This window comes from Halictus rubicundus, chromosome 2 (assembly GCF_050948215.1).
Source record: "Halictus rubicundus isolate RS-2024b chromosome 2, iyHalRubi1_principal, whole genome shotgun sequence".
Taxonomy (NCBI): domain Eukaryota; kingdom Metazoa; phylum Arthropoda; class Insecta; order Hymenoptera; family Halictidae; genus Halictus; species Halictus rubicundus.
The window spans coordinates 11,742,141-11,760,231 of record NC_135150.1 but is presented as its reverse complement, the minus strand read 5'-3'; the positions used below and the strand labels follow the sequence as shown (position 1 = coordinate 11,760,231).

At 32.4% G+C, this 18,091-nt stretch overlaps 5 protein-coding genes across 7 annotated transcripts; 2 read left to right on the top strand and 3 right to left on the bottom strand.

The window, feature by feature from the left end:
- Positions 1 to 855: 855 nt before the first annotated feature.
- Positions 856 to 3,834, bottom strand: Tango11 (transport and golgi organization 11). 2 transcript variants are annotated; one of them, XM_076805306.1, is made up of 5 exons: positions 3,648 to 3,834; positions 2,936 to 3,163; positions 2,436 to 2,530; positions 2,037 to 2,188; positions 856 to 1,962 (listed from the first exon to the last, which is right to left on the bottom strand). In XM_076805306.1, exons 1-5 carry the CDS (start codon positions 3,832 to 3,834, stop codon positions 1,752 to 1,754), a joined length of 873 nt encoding a protein of 290 aa, XP_076661421.1. In that variant the 3' UTR covers positions 856 to 1,751. The 2 variants fall into 2 exon arrangements, with proteins under 2 accessions (XP_076661421.1, XP_076661422.1); XM_076805307.1 differs by lacking the exon at positions 3,648 to 3,834 and adding an exon at positions 3,477 to 3,630.
- A 6-nt stretch (positions 3,835 to 3,840) lies between these two features.
- Dnapol-alpha180 (DNA polymerase alpha catalytic subunit) lies at positions 3,841 to 10,592 on the top strand. Its single transcript, XM_076805302.1, has 22 exons — positions 3,841 to 3,975; positions 4,069 to 4,269; positions 4,353 to 4,659; positions 4,728 to 5,031; positions 5,104 to 5,514; positions 5,765 to 6,130; positions 6,206 to 6,410; positions 6,488 to 6,756; positions 7,046 to 7,162; positions 7,234 to 7,417; positions 7,491 to 7,628; positions 7,691 to 7,866; positions 7,929 to 8,169; positions 8,238 to 8,377; positions 8,451 to 8,656; positions 8,734 to 8,995; positions 9,074 to 9,248; positions 9,320 to 9,489; positions 9,570 to 9,818; positions 9,890 to 9,965; positions 10,070 to 10,268; positions 10,344 to 10,592. Coding segments are annotated over exons 1-22 (4,413 nt in total). The 5' UTR covers positions 3,841 to 3,959; the 3' UTR covers positions 10,345 to 10,592.
- A 236-nt stretch (positions 10,593 to 10,828) lies between these two features.
- Positions 10,829 to 13,199, bottom strand: LOC143365274 (pseudouridine-5'-phosphatase). Of its 2 annotated transcripts, none has more exons than XM_076805308.1 (4): positions 12,957 to 13,199; positions 12,205 to 12,423; positions 11,196 to 11,428; positions 10,829 to 11,118 (listed from the first exon to the last, which is right to left on the bottom strand). In XM_076805308.1, exons 1-4 carry the CDS (start codon positions 13,018 to 13,020, stop codon positions 10,939 to 10,941), a joined length of 696 nt encoding a protein of 231 aa, XP_076661423.1. In that variant the 5' UTR covers positions 13,021 to 13,199; the 3' UTR covers positions 10,829 to 10,938. The 2 variants fall into 2 exon arrangements, with proteins under 2 accessions (XP_076661423.1, XP_076661424.1); XM_076805309.1 differs by lacking the exon at positions 12,957 to 13,199 and adding an exon at positions 12,573 to 12,700.
- A 300-nt stretch (positions 13,200 to 13,499) lies between these two features.
- Positions 13,500 to 15,746, top strand: Su(p) (prostaglandin E synthase Su(P)). Its single transcript, XM_076805303.1, has 5 exons — positions 13,500 to 14,087; positions 14,197 to 14,271; positions 14,479 to 14,816; positions 14,899 to 15,010; positions 15,105 to 15,746. The coding sequence occupies exons 1-5, from the start codon at positions 13,803 to 13,805 to the stop codon at positions 15,465 to 15,467; spliced, it is 1,173 nt and encodes a 390-aa protein (XP_076661418.1). The 5' UTR covers positions 13,500 to 13,802; the 3' UTR covers positions 15,468 to 15,746.
- Positions 15,747 to 15,812: 66 nt separating this feature from the next.
- LOC143365272 (uncharacterized) lies at positions 15,813 to 18,072 on the bottom strand. The gene is made up of 9 exons (XM_076805304.1): positions 17,737 to 18,072; positions 17,466 to 17,618; positions 17,051 to 17,181; positions 16,846 to 16,978; positions 16,603 to 16,725; positions 16,458 to 16,541; positions 16,229 to 16,381; positions 16,032 to 16,160; positions 15,813 to 15,953 (listed from the first exon to the last, which is right to left on the bottom strand). The coding sequence occupies exons 1-9, from the start codon at positions 17,843 to 17,845 to the stop codon at positions 15,844 to 15,846; spliced, it is 1,125 nt and encodes a 374-aa protein (XP_076661419.1). The 5' UTR covers positions 17,846 to 18,072; the 3' UTR covers positions 15,813 to 15,843.
- Positions 18,073 to 18,091: the final 19 nt, after the last annotated feature.

The following is an 18,091-nucleotide window of genomic DNA, read 5'->3' as shown; positions in this document are numbered from 1 at the left end:
CGTTCGGCGACCTCTAAGTCGTCACGTTTTCTATCCCTACCACTTCCATTGCGCAACCAACGGCACGCAGGCCCTCGAGGAAAAGAAAACGTGACGAGCAAGAGAGACAGAACGAAAGCAAATGAGCCCACGTTTGCATCGCACATGCTCTCCTTGTCTCCGACTGCCAAGACAGCACTGTTGCAACTGTGGATCGTCAGCCAATCGCAGCCAAGAGAAGCTTTTTTACCGCCCTTTTCAGTGTCTCGTTATGTCATGCGAATTGCGCGATGCTGCAGAAGGAAAATCGTGTCAGCGACTCGTTAGAAACGAAATCGTTTTCGTGGTTTAGTAAAATCTGCACACGGGACAAATAAACGATTTTTTCTTTAGTATCATTCTTATTGTTGCTTTCTAAAATCATCGACGCATGACAATCCCCCTTGTCTGTGTATACTAATGTAATTACTTACTTACCGGCAACGGACACTAGTTTCTTACTATTTCAACAGTTAAAACTAGAGAATCAATGTTGAGTAGAATCTGCGAAGAAGATTCGATGAAGAATTCGCTTCACATATGTATTCAATTTGACAAAAAGCACATGTGAAGCATACCGAAGATTAGGGCTTAAATAGTTCATGTAGCGATGAATGAAATTTGAATCAATCGATTATTAAAATATGATGAGCAAAACTAATGAGAGTATATTTAATTGGTATATTCAAATAATGTAGTTCTAACAAAGAAACATGTTTCGAATGGTTAATGTTTAAAATTGAAATTAGTGATGTGTAAAAAATTGAAATTTTATTTAGTCCGCAAGTATAGGGATATGTTTAAAAAATGAGGGATTTATTTAAATGGGGAAAAGTTTTAAATGAAACAAATTGCAAACTTTGCAATTATATTAGATCTTCAATATAAATATGTAACAAGAAAATTATCGTACGTTTATTATTTATTTTTCTTAAGATTATTTGGATGTATTATATAAATGTACAATCATGGATATCATGGCCACAAAATATATGTTAAACTTAGTATATAATATTTTGAATGTTCACAATAGTCGATTTTAACAATTTAGTCAATACATCGCTATCTTATTATGTACATAGAAATTTTAAAATGTAAAGAAAGTCAAAATCAAGATAGATTTCAAGTTCATTGAATAATAGTAACTAGCATCATACAGCATTGTTTTTCTTATTCTTCAAAATTTACACCTCTCTATTATACCCGATATATCATAATCTAATACTTTTGTATGTTCTTCATTTATTATCACTAAACAATAACACTCACATTAAATGAATCTTTAACATGATCATACGAGAAATTCGTGTGCTACTTCTTATTTGAAAATGCAAGTCACATTTTACAAATATATTACTCAAATATTCGGATTCAATTATTTAAAAAAATTTGTATTGCATATATTCTTTGTATGTACGTATATTAAATCAAAAGGATTAACCGCTTGTATATTACAAGGGGCATGAAAGTAGTGAATGTTGTGCTTTGTAAATTAGATATTTAAAAATTTTATCGTAATACTTTCATGCAAATGGTTTTAATAACTTAAACGTTTGAATATATACAATACATTTGTTTCGAACGTCCTTGTAACTTTATATACCCAGGGTAAAGACTTTTTGGTTGTCAATTTTCTCTTGGAGCAAAACTATCTTGCAATGCATCGTGTATACGTATGGATTAATAGCACCATTTACTATACAAGATGCAAACACTCTCCATGTAACACAATTTCAGTTTCTAGTTAACCAAGAGAAAGCTTTAAGGATTAAGTATGTTAATGTTAACGCATATAAAATTTTATCTCTTTGCTGGCGTTGCACCATGTCCAACTCAATAGCCATTACACGACGATTTAATTTGCCTACTTGTCGACGCAAATGTTGCACCTCTTCGGTGGGTGGAATAGATACATTGAGCGCATTATATGAAGGTGTTTGTTCTCTGAAATGAAGTCGAAGATATTTATATGCGAACGAGTCATTGATAAGTGTATAGATGAGTATAAATATTTGTACCTAACATGCCTAACTATGTCTGTTTCTGCAGAGTATGGTACACGAGGTTTAGTGGCTACAGTATTTTTAACCTCTGCTACATACGGAGTTTGATCTTCCTCATCAACTGCTGGGAAGTAGTGATTATCCAAAGTTAAAATTCTTGGAGGAGTCTACCGATAATACAAAGACATTGGTATTAATTCAATTGAAATAAATAAATAGAGGTGTGCAAGAACCCATCTTGATCCCAAATAAAATTCTTGTCCCCTCCCCTTCTGACATTTTCGAGTTTGCGCACACCTCTAGAAATAAACATCACATATATCAGAAAATATGCATTAGTAATGTTGTAAGATATTAAAAATAATTCATGTAAAGATTACGAGTTGATATACAAATATAATAAACATTATTTACCTGTACTCTAACAATGTTTTGCTCAGGAGGTAGTACAGCATTTTCCAATGTAATTTCTCTTGGTAGTGCCTTTGTACCAATGTGTTGCTCTTGTCCTATATAATTTCAAGCATATTAAACATTTTTTAATAATGAGTTCAATCAGTTCTGAGTCATAGACTCAGGATATTAATTAATTAGCGGATAGAAAAAGAAGGGGACTATGTTTGACAATCCAGATTAACAGGATCCGGATAAATAGAATTCTACTATATATATAATAAAAAATATCATGACATGGAAATTTATATCAATTTAATAATAGGAAAATTATTTTACACTTTATGTATATTGGCAATGACTTATTGCTAGTAGTCCTTTAAAAATCAACGACTAACAACTGAAAACTTTTTAATAAATTATATTAGTGGGCCTTTTATGGATGGAGTATTAAAACATTATACACCAATCATCTTCAAATTTTACAGCAATTCAAAGTTAATAATGAAGCATATATTTACCAACAACCAAAATTCTCTCTGGAACATGCATCTCGTATTTTTCTGCGGATACTTGATTCCAAGCAGAGCCATTCGTGGCAACTACGTCTTCGTCTGTGTAGTCACCACTCACACGAATGGTTTTTGGTACACGCATCCTTTTGTTCAAGTCCAAAGCAAAATTGGATTCATAAAAGTTATCAGCTTCTCCATTAAATACTGTAGGACTATGTGTTTTTGACATTGTAACTAAAAAATTTAAAAAAATAAAATTTACAATCGCAATTATAAATGTACGTTCACCGAATGCATTTTATCAATTCATGAGAACCTAAAACGTTACTTAAAAACACGCGAATATATAAATACTTGAACGGGACAAAGAATTCGCACACTTTTGTACGAATCATGAATTTCAAATATTGGAAATAGAATAGTCGTCGTCCGTTACAATTTTATAAAGAAAAGTAAAAGGTCATTCGTTAAAACAACAATGATTGATAAAGCAAACAATGTGAGAAGTACAATAAGTATGTGCTTAATTTTATGGTACGGTAGATACCGTAATAGTGTCGAATATAATGACGACACGAAAGAACACTCAGCGTAATTCTTGCGTAACGAAATTAAAGCATAGTGATGTGTAACACGGATCACGCTTATGTAGAACATTTGTAACATTAAACCGAGCACGCATATTAAGCACACATTTTTTTACAATTCAAAAAATTACCTTTGTACAGCTTGCCTGAGCCTGTCGATCGTTGAACACAAACTTGTCGAATGAAGTTAGCAACATAATAATAGAGGCGAAAGTTATTGGGATTATACTTCTCGAAAATAATCGATAGGGAATGTATCGATTTAAATAAAACTCCCGCCAAAAGTACATGTGTTGGTACACTATTTTCATCTACCATTGAAGGTTCAAGTTTTATGAATACATATTTCGTTTGAACTTTTAATTTTGTTTTGTATTTTCAAACCATCATTTATAATAATTTATGATACAGTGATTGGCGGTAACGATTTATCGTAGACAAATATGAGTGATACGCAATGTAAGTGTTTATACAAATTACCCATGTGAATATATGTCAAATATGTTATATTTCTAAGAATCTCTAGTACATATTATTTATAAAATAATTTAGCACCTTCAGCGAGTAGATCAAAACGTCAGAAAGTTGATAAGACTGGAAGATTGTCAGCGTTGGAAAGATTGAAACAGTTAAAAGGTAGCAAACATAAATACGAGGTTGATCAATTAGAAAATGTGTATGAAGAAGTTGATGAAAAAGAATACAGTCGAACTGTAATAGATAGGCAGAACGATGATTGGATCATCGATGATGGTAGTAACTTTAATTATTATGTTCTGTTAACTAAAGATTTCAATAGTCTAGAAATAATCAAAGTAATTTGTTTTACGCTATAGGGGAAAGTGGTTACGTGGAAGATGGCAGAGAAATTTTTGATGATGATTTGGATGACGAAAGTATTCAAGAAGCAAGAAAACAAAAGGTTTCTGGTCCAAGGAAAAGCAAGAAAGAAGATGTTAAAAAGAAATCATCTATTCAAAATATGTTAATGAATATGCCAACTAAGAGAAAAGCTGATGTTGGACTCAATGATGACAACATTTTAGGAGACTTAATGTCTGAACTGAAAAAAGATGATACGCCAAAAAAGAGAGAAACAAGAACAGTTAGAAATAAATTTTGTACTACTCCTCAAATGAATAAGTAATTATTTTTTTTACATATTTTACGATTATTTCTAGATGGAATTACTAATGTTAAAATAATTTCAGAACTACCGCTATAGAAAAAAGACAAGAATCCATTTCTGAACATAAAAAAATGAGGTCTGATAATGACAATGAAGATTTGATAATGTTTGATGCAGTCAGGACAACATATACAAACAAACAAATTGAATTAACTTGTCAATTAGGAAGTAGTAATAGCCAAAACATTATTGATGATGAAAAAAGCAACGAATCACAACCAATTTCCAGAATATCCAATACAGAGCTGAAAGATAGTGTTCCTGAAAAACCTAGTAGTCAAATAATTGAAGAAGAAAGCGAAGATCTCAGTCAATTCGTCGGAGATGTAAATTATTATATTATACAATATTTGGCATTTCAAAACAAATGACGGTTTCTATAGCTATTTTTGTTACAGTTTTGCAATTCAGAATTTGAGAATGAACCTGCAAAGCAAATTGAAAAACCAGTACCATCTACTAGCGTGGAAATCTATAAATCAATTCCTCAAAAAGCAACAGATGTTGAGCAAGAAATGTTTGACTCTGAAGATTTTAGCAAAGTGTGGGACACTGAATTTACAACACAAACACAAAGCGTTGAAGTATCAATAGATACTACAGAATTGCCTTTACCACTTACAACCAATGCTAATAAAGAAGAAGTATTTAGATTTTACTGGTGGGATGCATATGAAGATCCATACAAACAACCTGGAGTTGTGTACATATTTGGGAAGGTCTTTGTGCCATCTATAAAGGCATACTGTTCTTGCTGTGTAACAGTAAAAAATATTCCTCGAAGAATTTATCTTCTTCCTAGAGTGCATGTATGTTCAAATATTTATCAATAGATTGAGGATTTTATGCACTTATAAGAAGAATGAGCAGATCAAATTTAAGACAGTAGAGAAATTAAAGATGACTGTTCGATTATTTTCCATTTATCATAAGGGTGGAAATCAATTTCTATGTATTCTCTGCTTCTCACAATTAATGCAGAAACTTTTGCATAAAGATCCGTAGTCTATCAAGCTTGTTCTTTCCTTATTAAATATTTATTACGACTATAAATTTTAGATGAAATCAGCCGAGGATGATAATGAAGAACCAAAATTGAATTCAATGGAAGATGTGTATAAAGAGTTTAATCAGTTCGCAAACAAGTCAGGAATAAAAGAGTTTCGTTGTAGCACAGTTACAAAACATTATGCTTTTGAGCAGGAAGGTACTCCATTAGTGTCTGAATACTTGGAGGTGAGGTATTCGGCACAATATCCAGTTATGCCCTCGGATTATTCTGGACCATCTATAGAACGCGTATTCGGAACGACAGTAAATGCTTTGGAAATGCTTGTAATAGAAAGAAATATTAAAGGTCCATGTTGGTTGGACATGAAATGTCCATTGCCAACTGGTGTGCAGACTAGCTGGTGTAAAATAAAGGTATAACAATTGAATGTATTGATATATGTACTCTAAGGAAAGTTTCAATGCTCAACAATTTGTTTAACGAAACAGGTAAATTGCATGAAGATGGAAAACATATCGGTCTGTTCCGAGAGTCAAGTTTTACCACCATTAGGAATAATAACTTTAAACGTGCGGACATCGTTGAACTCCAAAACGCAACAGAATGAAGTGGTCATGGTTGCGGTATTAATACATCATAAATTTCATGTCGATAAAGAACCTCCTAAACCACCGTTTCAGCAACACATTTGTTGTACGTTAATGTACATATTCTGAATTTTAATGTTGCCTTCGATGTTCAATATTATAACGTTTAGTATTCTATTGCAGTAATCACGCATCCCCGCGATACTCCTTGGCCGAGACAAGCGCGAGAAATGCTCTCGAACATTTCATACACGAAAGTAATGAAATTTGATACTGAAGTGGAGCTGCTCGAAGAATTGCTAAACATAGTGAACACAGCAGATTCGGATTTGTTAATTGGATATGATTGCGGTTTTCAATTTGACATATTGATGCACAGAATGTTCACTTTAAAAGTTCCAAATTGGAGTAGACTTGGAAGACTAAGACGCTCCGCGCCTCCCTTAATTAAGGTATACTCGAGAACTCTATTTGTACAAGGTGTCCCCCATAATAAATATTCAAAATTATTTCCATTGTCTTTTAAGCATTTGTTAATTCGATTATGAAAAGAACGTCGCACATCGGTGGGCATTTGTGGTGTTACAGCAGTACTATGATAAATTCTTCTTTGCAAATTTCTCTGTTGTAGATATTTGTCATGACATTGTAGGTCATTGGTTTCATCTTGACTTCAGCTATCAATATAATATAGCCAATATGATCTTAATAAAGATTTAATTAAAGAAAAATTGATTTCAGGGAAAGATCAGTATAAATCAAGTACTAGCCGGTCGCCCTATGTGTGATATACAAGTTTCAGCTAAGGAATTGAACCTGAAAGTTAGGAGCTACGACCTGCAATCACTCTGTACAGCGGTAAATGTTTAATAAATATTTGTCTAATCTTTGTTTAAAGAGAAAACTAAGTTTACGATTTGCTATCACAGGTATTAAAGAAAAAGGAAAATGAATGCAAGGAAATAAAGCCTGGCGAATGTGCAGCATTTTATGCTACAACAAATAAAATAGATAATCTAATTAAAATAACGCTAACAGAGGCATTGTATATTCTCTCTATTGTACTTGAACTTAATGTTCTTCCGCTTGCACTACAAATTACGTGCATTGCCGGTAAGTATGCAAATAATGAAATATAAAACATGTATTCGTTCTTTTCATAACATGTGTACATATTTTTTTACAGGAAATATTATATCGAGAACGTTAACAGCAGGACGCGCAGAAAGAAACGAATATTTATTACTACATGCTTTTCACATGAAAAATTATGTAACTCCAGATAAGCATGCTACAAAAAAAGGAAAAAATGCTGGAAACAATGGTATAAATTTATAATACATTAAATTTTGTTTAAATATGACTAATATTGGATTATATGTTTAGAAAATACTGGTAGAAAGAAGGCAGCTTATGCTGGAGGTTTAGTTCTGGATCCGAAAAAAGGATTTTACGATAAATTAATTTTATTGATGGACTTCAATTCTTTGTATCCTAGTATAATTCAAGAGTACAATTTATGTTTCACTACTGTGCCTGGCGCTGCATATGCTGATAGCGGGGTAAATATATTTATTATCATTTAATGAATGTTCAATCTCGCTATGAATAAATACACTTGTAGGATTTAGTTATTCCCGAATCAAATCTAGAGCCCGGAGTAATTCCAACAGAAATTCGCAAATTGGTCGAGAGTAGAGTAGAAGTGAAAAAATTAATGAAAGCGCCGAATCTTTCGCCTGAATTGAAAATGCAATATAACATTAGGCAGTTGGCTTTGAAACTGACTGCTAATTCCATGTACGGTTGTTTAGGTGCAACTCATTGTAGATTTTATGCTAAAGGACTTGCTGCCCTAGTAACAGGTAAAATGTGAATTAAATTTGCTCGATCGAATTATTACGTCTATACAAAATGTAAAAAATCCTTACAGCTAAAGGCCGAGAAATTTTACAACACACAAAGAATCTGGTTGAGAAATTGAATTACGATGTTATATACGGAGACACCGACTCTATAATGATAAATACTAATTCGGTAGAGTATGAGGAGGTTTTCTCTGTTGGCAAGAAGGTAAATATTTAATGTTTGGCATATATACATTTTTATCAGTGTAGTTACATTTAAAAACGAAAGGGTTTTCCAGATCAAACAAGAGGTGAACAAATTGTATAAACGAGTGGAATTGGATATCGATGGCGTGTTTCGTTATTTGCTACTTCTGCAGAAGAAGAAGTATGCTGCAGTTACAATGACAAAACTACCTAACGGGCAGATCGAATTAACGCAAGAACATAAGGGTTTGGACATTGTGAGAAGAGATTGGTGTCAGCTAGCCTGTGATGTTGGAAAGTCAGTGAAAAAATTGGATAATGTATTGCAAAAATATTTTCTAACTTGCAATTATTGAACATCTACATGCTTCACAGAAAAATCTTGGATCAGTTACTTTCTGATCAATCTAATGAGAACCGGCTGGAACAGATTTTCCTTATGTTGCAAAACGTTGCGAAAAATGTTCGAGAAAATCAAGTTTCTCTATCATCGTTGGTCATTACGAAACAGTTATCGAAAAATCCAAACGACTATCCGGATAAGAAGCAAGCTCACGTGCAAGTTGCTTTAAGATTAAATAAGGAAGGTGGTAGAATGTGGAAAGCTGGAGATACTGTTCCATACATCATATGTGATGTTTGTATTATAATTAATATCTTTAACGTTGTACATGGAGTTTGATATTATACTTTGGTACTTATTTTTTTTACATAGGATGGAACGGAGAAGTCTGCAACTGAAAGAGCATATCACATCGACGAGTATAAAAAGAGCAATTCTTTGAAAATCGATGTTAATTATTATTTACTGAGTCAAGTGTTTCCAATTGCTTTGAGAATCTGTGAACCAATCGAAGGAATCGATGATGTGTTGTTAGCTCAGAACTTGGGTAAAATTTGAATTTCAATATGCAAAATAAATGATCGGATAAGTATTGTATAAAACAATATATCTTTATAGGTTTGGAGAACGTATATAAATCAAAAAGAGTAATACACGAGGAAGAAAGCAACGACATACCACTGTTGGTAAATGACGATAGATTTAGATTTTGTCTGCCATTAAAATTTAACTGCATAGATGAAAAATGCCAATCCGAAATTATGATAAAAGACATTATAAACGAAACGGTATGGTAAAACAAAATTCTTTTCTCTATTGTATTTTTATACTTTTGAATAATTTATCAAAAAACGTAATTATTTTATAGCCCAACGGTAATCAGTTATCACTTGCATCATGTTCAAACCCAGACTGCACAGTACAACCATGGACGTATGCAAACGCTATACAAAATGCAATGACACTGGCTGTACAAGAAGCAATTACAGAATATTATACTGGTTGGTTAGAATGCGAGAATCCATTATGTGGTGAACGAACGCAAGCGCTTCCATTAGGGTTTCACAGAAAATATCCAACCTGCAGGGAATGCGGAGACGCTGATTTACATAGAGTGGTGAGTTTGAAATTATACTTTCTCCATTTTGCCAAGTATATTAAAAACTACAATGTTGTCTTAATTCATAGTTTTCAGAAACAAAACTTTACAATCAGATGTGTTTTTATCTTCATCTGTTCGATGTGAGTCAATCAAAGTACAAAAGTATGTGTTCAAAAATTTTCCAAATACTAAAAAATGCGAGAAAAAAATTGTACAATTACAAAATTTTGTAAGGAACGTAAAATGTACCATTTATGTGCTTTCAGACTTGTTGGCTCAATATCCACAAGGTATGAGAGCAGCATACGATAGTTTAAAAGAAGCGGTGGAAAAGATATTGAAACGAAATGCATTTTCCGTTGTATGCTTGGACACGATATTTTCAAGTATGAATTCACAACACTCGTCAACAGACCGAAATACGGATATGTTGGACATACTTGACGGATCGGACTATGAGATTTGGTAAGTCTGTTCAGTATGCATATTATATATAAATTTGAACTATTAAGATGATTGTTTATTTTTTTTTTCTTATAGATTTGTGAATTTTTATGTTACATACAAAAGCATTTTCGTAGTTATACATTTCGTAAATATGAATGCTTGCAACGATTAAAATATAAATGTTTTTTAAATATTTACATGAATATTCAGTCTTTTGAATTAAAAATATAAAAATTGGAAGAAAGAAAAAATTGAAACATATGTAGGGATATACACAGCTGATTGCGATCAAGCTTTTTAATTATGTGATGGAGAAGATTTTTCAATGTATTATACATAAGTTAAATAAAAAAAGAGAACGCGCTATTGTCACTTTTAAATGTATTTGTAATATAAACATAGTGTACTACAGTGTACTATGTCGTCAATCGGTAGTATTATATAAACTATTTAAATATAAAAACTATTATATCACTACTTTAAACATACACTTTATTCGAATGTTTTGTACAGATATGAGGGAACATTTGAAAATAATTTATTTTTGTATATTTGTATGAAAAATAAATAATATAACATACTAAATACATCATTTATTATATTTTTAACAAATATAAATTTTCTCACATTCTATCTTTTCTGGTATACACTGAAATTATGTACCTGAGAAACACATATAGCCCTTGTGTTATGTTTTAAATGGTGGTAAACCGAACATTTCCGGTTTGAAGTCTTCAAGACTGTTTATTATCAATGTTGGATTTTCAATGTATTGTTTTGGTAACATTGCATCAGGAACCATAACAACTTGCATGCCAGCACTAAGAGCTGCTTTTACTCCATTTGGAGCATCTTCGAATACAAGGCACTAAACACATAAACAGATTGAAATTAATTGTACGATCATTTTAAGAAAGATTGTACATAGATTTCTATATAACAAACCTTTGAAGGATCAGGACTGTCGGAAAAACGTTTAGCAGCCACCAGGAAAATGTCTGGTGCTGGTTTACCATTAAGAACTTCAGGATCGGAACTCCCAAGCACCTTATGCTCAAATAGATTGAACACTTCTGTCCATTTTTGAGTTTTCAAATCAAAATTCTCTTTATTCGAACTTGTAGCTAATGCAATTGGAATATTATTTTCCTTCAAATGTCTCAATAGTCGTTCTGCACCTATTTATGTATCATAGAGAAGGTTAAATTCAGCAACAATTTCTACTAGAGTTGTGCGGGGCAGATCGAGAATTTTCGGGATTCTCGAGAATTGGGATTCCCGAGAATTCAGAAATTTTCGAGAACCCGATTCGTCTCGACCCGCCCCGACCATCGGGTACCGGATATTTTCGAATTCTCGCACACCACCAATTTGTACAAAAAGAAATTATTACAGTCTTGCGTCGTTTAACGACTGAGATACATTTTGCGACGTGAATCGTTAAGCAAATTGTATAATTGTATATATAAAACATATAACATACAACTTACGCATACATTATATTATGTACAGGGTGTTAATGAATTATGTGTAAAAACTGTTACAGTGTGTTTCTACACCCTAGAATCATTAATAAAAATTTGACCTTAAAAAAATTGGTCAAGGTCAATTTTGCATCAAACTTTTTAAACAGATATTCGCCGATCCTAAGGTATAGAATCACGCTGTAATGGTTTTTTACACATAATTTCTTGATACCCTGTACATAAATATATATTTTAACATACAAAAAGTAGAGCAAGCATACATTATAAAAGAAACATGAATTTTTTTCTACTTCTTAAATTCATTTACTAAAAAATAAAATACAAACAGATTAGACACGCCTACTTAGGCCCAGGATCATCAATATTGTTAAATTCCATACTTTGTTCACCTGGCATATCTTCGGGATAAAATCCATTATTAACCGAATTGTCGTTATGCGATGCACGACTGTATTTGCATTTATTACCTGGCAGTAAGTTCGCAGAAGGAAACAATTCTTGGTATAGCTGGACTACCTCGGTCTCAAATTCTTCTGTTGTCATCGGTAAAGATAACATTTCAACTACTGCTCTGGCAGAAGCTGTAGTTTTAAAGCCCATAGTCTTCGCTTTATGCTCCCATGTAAATTCTTTGCCATAGCGATTTGATATAAGATTAAAAGCTTTCAAGTACAGCAGTTCTGTATCTGTTAAAGTTTTGATAAAAGAAATATTCACATTATTAATGCGGTAGGTAAAATATACCTAATCTATTTACTTAAAAATAACGATTTGTAAACCATATGTGAAGCATAAACTCCCCAAAAGGTTAGAAGTGAAGCACATGCAAACTCACACATGATGAGTGCTTTTTTACCCCCTTCATCGACTGTAGAATCCGCTCATACAGATGTGTAGGGTATTTTAATATATTTTCCTCATATTTCATAATAATTGCCATTGAGATTTTATTCATTACTATACGTGCATGGATAAAACAAAATTACTATCTTCATATAAATAAACATAAACTTATCTACAGACTAGTTATGTAGGGGTGCTACGTCTCATAATGATGATTTAATGAAAGAAAAAATGAACATTTACAAGAAACCCTGTCTAACTGTAACTGTAACCGGGCTATTGCTTTAACGAAATCATTTTACATTAGTTCAGAGTACGTCAAAATATAAATAGCAACTTCATATGTATAATATAGAAAGCAAATTAGATTTCCTACCAAGCAGCAGTCCATCCATATCAAAAATGCAATGTGTAACATTCTTTAACTGATTCTCCGACATTTTACAATGGTGTTTTCTAATTCCTTACAGTTATCAGCAACTGGCGTTAATCTATTGATAAAAAATAATTTGATATATCGCTGCAAAGACTCTGACAAAGACTAAATAAATTCTAGCGGCAAGAACCAACTCGAACTAACTGATTGATAAATTCTCTACACTGAATTGTGGCGCCAATTATGCAACATGTGAAATATATGCGTAGCATTTCTTTCATTGGCTGTCACACTGACACGCATTTTCGTACGTGTACACATGCACAGGACACTGTGCAATATACATAAGATCAAACCAAATTGTATCGGACATAGATAATACTAATTATAAATGAATTATGTGTAATAATTACAATCTTTGCATTCAATTTAATCTATATAATTTCAATTCAAATTAATCTACATAATTGTTGGCAGAGAGGAAATTTCCTTTCCGCTGTTAGCTACAAACATATTTTAAATCTCGCGCCATTGAGATTAACGCGCTTTTGTTGAGTGAACCAGAAGAAATATTTTTAAATTCTTGTACGCAAATTATGCTGAATATTATATTGATAAAACTTTAGTATTATTGAATGATACAGGTTTTTATTATAATCAATCGACTTTCAGTCAGAATTTTACTTCTACATAATAACTATATATAGCTTTTGGACATAACCTGCTTTTAACTCCTTCTCAATATCGTATTATGTCACTGCAGTAGCAAAAATATTTGTTTACCAATAGCTGTGAAGTAATTAATTTACTGAAAACTGTGCACATAGTAATTAAAAAGCAGCCATAATGTCTGCCCTAATTAAATTTGTGAGAGTACCGCAAAATTTGCATTCCTTCAAACAAATTCTCCTCGCATATCCAAGGAGAAATGCAAGTTTCTCATCCGCAGCACGTCCAACAGGAAGAACTATACTGAAAGCAAGTATAATTGGAATTTCTGTCGGTGTTCTTACCACAACGGGTTATTCTATCTATACTAGCATACAAAATTCAAAAACCTATCATCTCGAAGGAAAGGTTCAGAAAATTGAAGCGTTGAAAGAAAAGCCTCAAGTAAAAGTTTCAAGACAGGTTTGTCAAATTTAATATTAATTAAGCACAATGTTCGTTCGAACAGCTTGTATGTACAATACCTATAAATGTCATCATCAAATATTGTAACATGTTATTTCTGTTTCAGATTATTTTACCAACAGACACAAGTGACTTAAAGTTAACTCTCTTTCAGTATCAAACTTGTCCGTTCTGCTGTAAGGTAACACGGCTATACTAATTATACTAAATGCCCACACTGAAGCAATATTGAGCAACTTTTTATCGCCTATTGTTGCCTTTGTCTTCTTTTATTTAGTAAAAAAAGAAGAAGGCAACAAGAGCTGACAAAAAGTTGTTCAATATTGCTTCAGTGTGGACATAGCTTAATATATACTTTGCAATAGAATTAGTAAGAAACATGTTTCAGGTCAGAGTTTTCTTGGATTACTATGGACTGTCTTATGATGTTGTGGAAGTAGATCCAGTATTAAGGAAAGAAATATCATGGTCGTCTTACAAGAAAGTACCAATACTTTTGACTGAAACCGCGTCTGGTTATCAGCCTTTAAATGAAAGCTCGATGATCATTTCACTTCTTGCATCGCATTTGAAAGATAAGTCGCAGAAAGTGGATGAGCTAATGAGCTATTACCCAAACATAGCAATGCATGATAAAGATGATAAACTCAAATATGAAGTTATGAATAAATATTACCTAATGTATAAAGATACTTTGCCAGAAAACAAAAACTTTAATGATATTATGTAGGTAATCTCGTATGAATAAGTTTTTCTGATATTAATCCTTAGCCTGAAGTATGAAACACAATTAAATTGATTTTCACAGAGAAGAGCGTAAATGGAGAAAATGGGCAGATGATATACTTGTCCACACGCTTTCACCAAATGTATACAGAACACTTGATGAGGCCTACAACACATTTAACTGGTTCTCAAAAGTATGTAACACACCAAATGTGACTCCGCTAATTTATTCCGTCTCCATGTATTTATTGAAATTAGAATACGAACTAACACATTTTTATATACTAGGTTGGTCACTGGGAAGAATATTTCCCAGCCTGGGAGAGATTTATAATGATAAATGTAGGTGCTTTAGCTATGTGGTTGATTTCAAAACGTTTAAAAAAGAGGCACAGTCTTAAAGAAGACGTCCGACAGTCCTTTTATGATGATGTGAATAAATGGTTACGAGCTATTAAGGAACGTGGTGGGAAATTTATGGGAGGAGATCAGCCTAATTTGGCAGACCTTGCTGTCTATGGAGTTTTAAAGAGTATAGAAGGATGCAAGGCTTTCCAAGATGCCTTAGATAACACAAATCTGAATACATGGTTCAGTGCTATGACAAAAGAAGTGGAAGCACATTCTGGGAGTAAGAATCTTGCTAATTAGGTAGTATAAATTTATTAATTGTATTTTTCTTCGTTCCTTCCGCAGTAATTTGTATTAATTGAATTATTTACATTAAGATTACTGCATTTAAATTAACAACAAAATGTTGTTTTGTTCATATTTCGAGTGAAACAACATTTTATGAAAAAGACGTAAAACTTAATTTTCAATGAAATAATGTAAATAATAATTTATTATCGTATCACTGTAAAAATATGAGTTTTACAATTGCATTTCACACATTATGTATATAATACACAGTTTTATTGTATATAAAACTAATAAAATATGATAAAAATACTTCAGTCCTATGAGTTCATTATCAACTAATTTTTGAATATTGGTAGATTTTAGAAAGTCGTTGAACTTTTTCCATTTATGTTGTACAAGGTATTTGACGATATGTTAACGAGAATCCTTTATTCTCAAAGTCGAATGTCTCATTTCCGTTCGTGACAACATATAGTACAAATGGTTTTGAAAACGCTAAAAATAAGAAAATCATTAAAAAAACATATGTACGTAAACATTCTTTATCGAAATCGATTGCAATAGTACACTTACATGTTTTTGTTGTAAAAGCATTTCCACAAAATCGATCCGCATCGATTGACATACCATTTTGAGATGGATTAGGAACAATAACAAAGTCAGTAGTACAGTTTGCTCCTATTTGTTCAGAATCTGCTACGCCTAGTTACAAGTTAAGAATACGAGAATGTCACTGTTATAAAATCAAATTTTGTTACGTGTTATTTTACCTATTAAGCTATCATCCACAGAACCAGTATCTCCAGAAACGGAAAACGAATTATTAGTTGTTTGTGACCATTCTATGGCACAATATCCTTGAGCCATTCTGACGCATACACCATAATTCGTGTTTCCTATTTGTCGTGTAGCGGCGCCTGGCGCTGAATTTAAAATTAATAATTAAGTAACCAGTTTCCCAGAATTTTTATTAGCATAAATTAAAATCTATGATATTACCTCTTGGGTTCGGTGATCTACCATAATTAAAACTTTGAACAACGTCTGAAGCACCAGTATAATATTGCAAACATCCATTTGGTGCTTTTTGAAAAACATAAAAATATTAGAATCGCTTAATAAAAATTGCGCAATACTTATGTACCTCTGGATGTGGAGTCACATGGTATCTGTTGAATTCGTATGTTCCAACGACGATCTGTACTGTACTCGGAATTAGTATCGATTGACAACATAATTGGTGTTGCACCGTTGAAATCCATATATACTGCAAATGTGAAGAATATCTTTTTACAGCAAATCATTTGAAAGCAATTATTACAAAAACACAATGTTACTTTGTAACATTTTACAAAGACTATCTATTATTTTATCTTTATTTTGTTACCATGTTGATTTGCATTTTCACCACAAATTCGAGGTACAGACGTCGACGATCCAGAAACCAAAAAGAGATCGAAATCACAAATTCCATCGATATTTGGGAAAGCGAGACAAAATTCTAAGAAGTCCAAGCGTAACTGAAATGAAAATATTTATAAAATAATTGTGTAATGCTGGTGGTATTGCAAAGACTTTTCTTGAATGCATACCTGGCAGATATTTGAGTTACAACGTTGCACTGTTATCGTACATCGTCCTGTCTCATCATAAGTCATTGGATATTTTGGATTTGTAAAATATGTATTGTTTAGGTTTGTAGTAGATCCGCATGATTTTTGAACTAAAAAAATCATTGGTACAGCGAATGGGAACATTTTCAATTTGCAAATTTGACTCTAGGTTCACGGAGCACTAAAAGTGACTATTTTGCATTAATTTATAGAAGTAACGAGAATGTGTCCATCAACATTGTTAGCCATTTTTTAAATAATATGTACCCAAAGAAATAAATTTGTTGAATAATTCCTCATGGATGCATCTTTACAATCTCAATAATCGTAAATTCAAAATATTAGAACGCGTCCCGTAAACCTAATGTTATAAAGCAATTATCTAATTACTCACAGACACAACAAATGCCAAGTCCATTTGCACAACTACCAGATGCAGTTCCTCCGTATTCACGACATTCTCTTCTTGTAAAGCAAGTGCCATTTAAATTATTGCTAGCCAGACATTGTGAATTTGCAAAACGGACTACACTGAACAGCGGGAAAACTGTTTGAAAATTTGTACTCATAATTCTGTGATTTTCCATAACGTTCTTATTATAAAATCCAGTACATTATTCACATAATATTTTAAATACATAAATTTCCCATCAAGTGTTACTTACATCTTGGGCGCACATTCAAATCTTGAACATCCAAATCATTATCATTATCCAAACGACATTTAACCGAGTTTCCAAAGAGGAAAATCATTACCAGAACTGCACGCAACATCTTTCAGATTATAACTGGTTGAAAGATGCGCGATCCTTCCAAAGATTTAGTTTAACGGTACCAAAGGAACCAGACAATTAGCACTTACAGAAAGACAAACATAACTGTCTTGTCAATTTACCTAGCAAAGAACAAGTTTAGTTCGAAAGATTGCAAATTAAATTCATAATTCTTCAAACACGTTTATGTTTTGGTTCATAATTTTTTTGTTGAATCTTGATCTAGTCTTTCCTATTAATCCTCAAA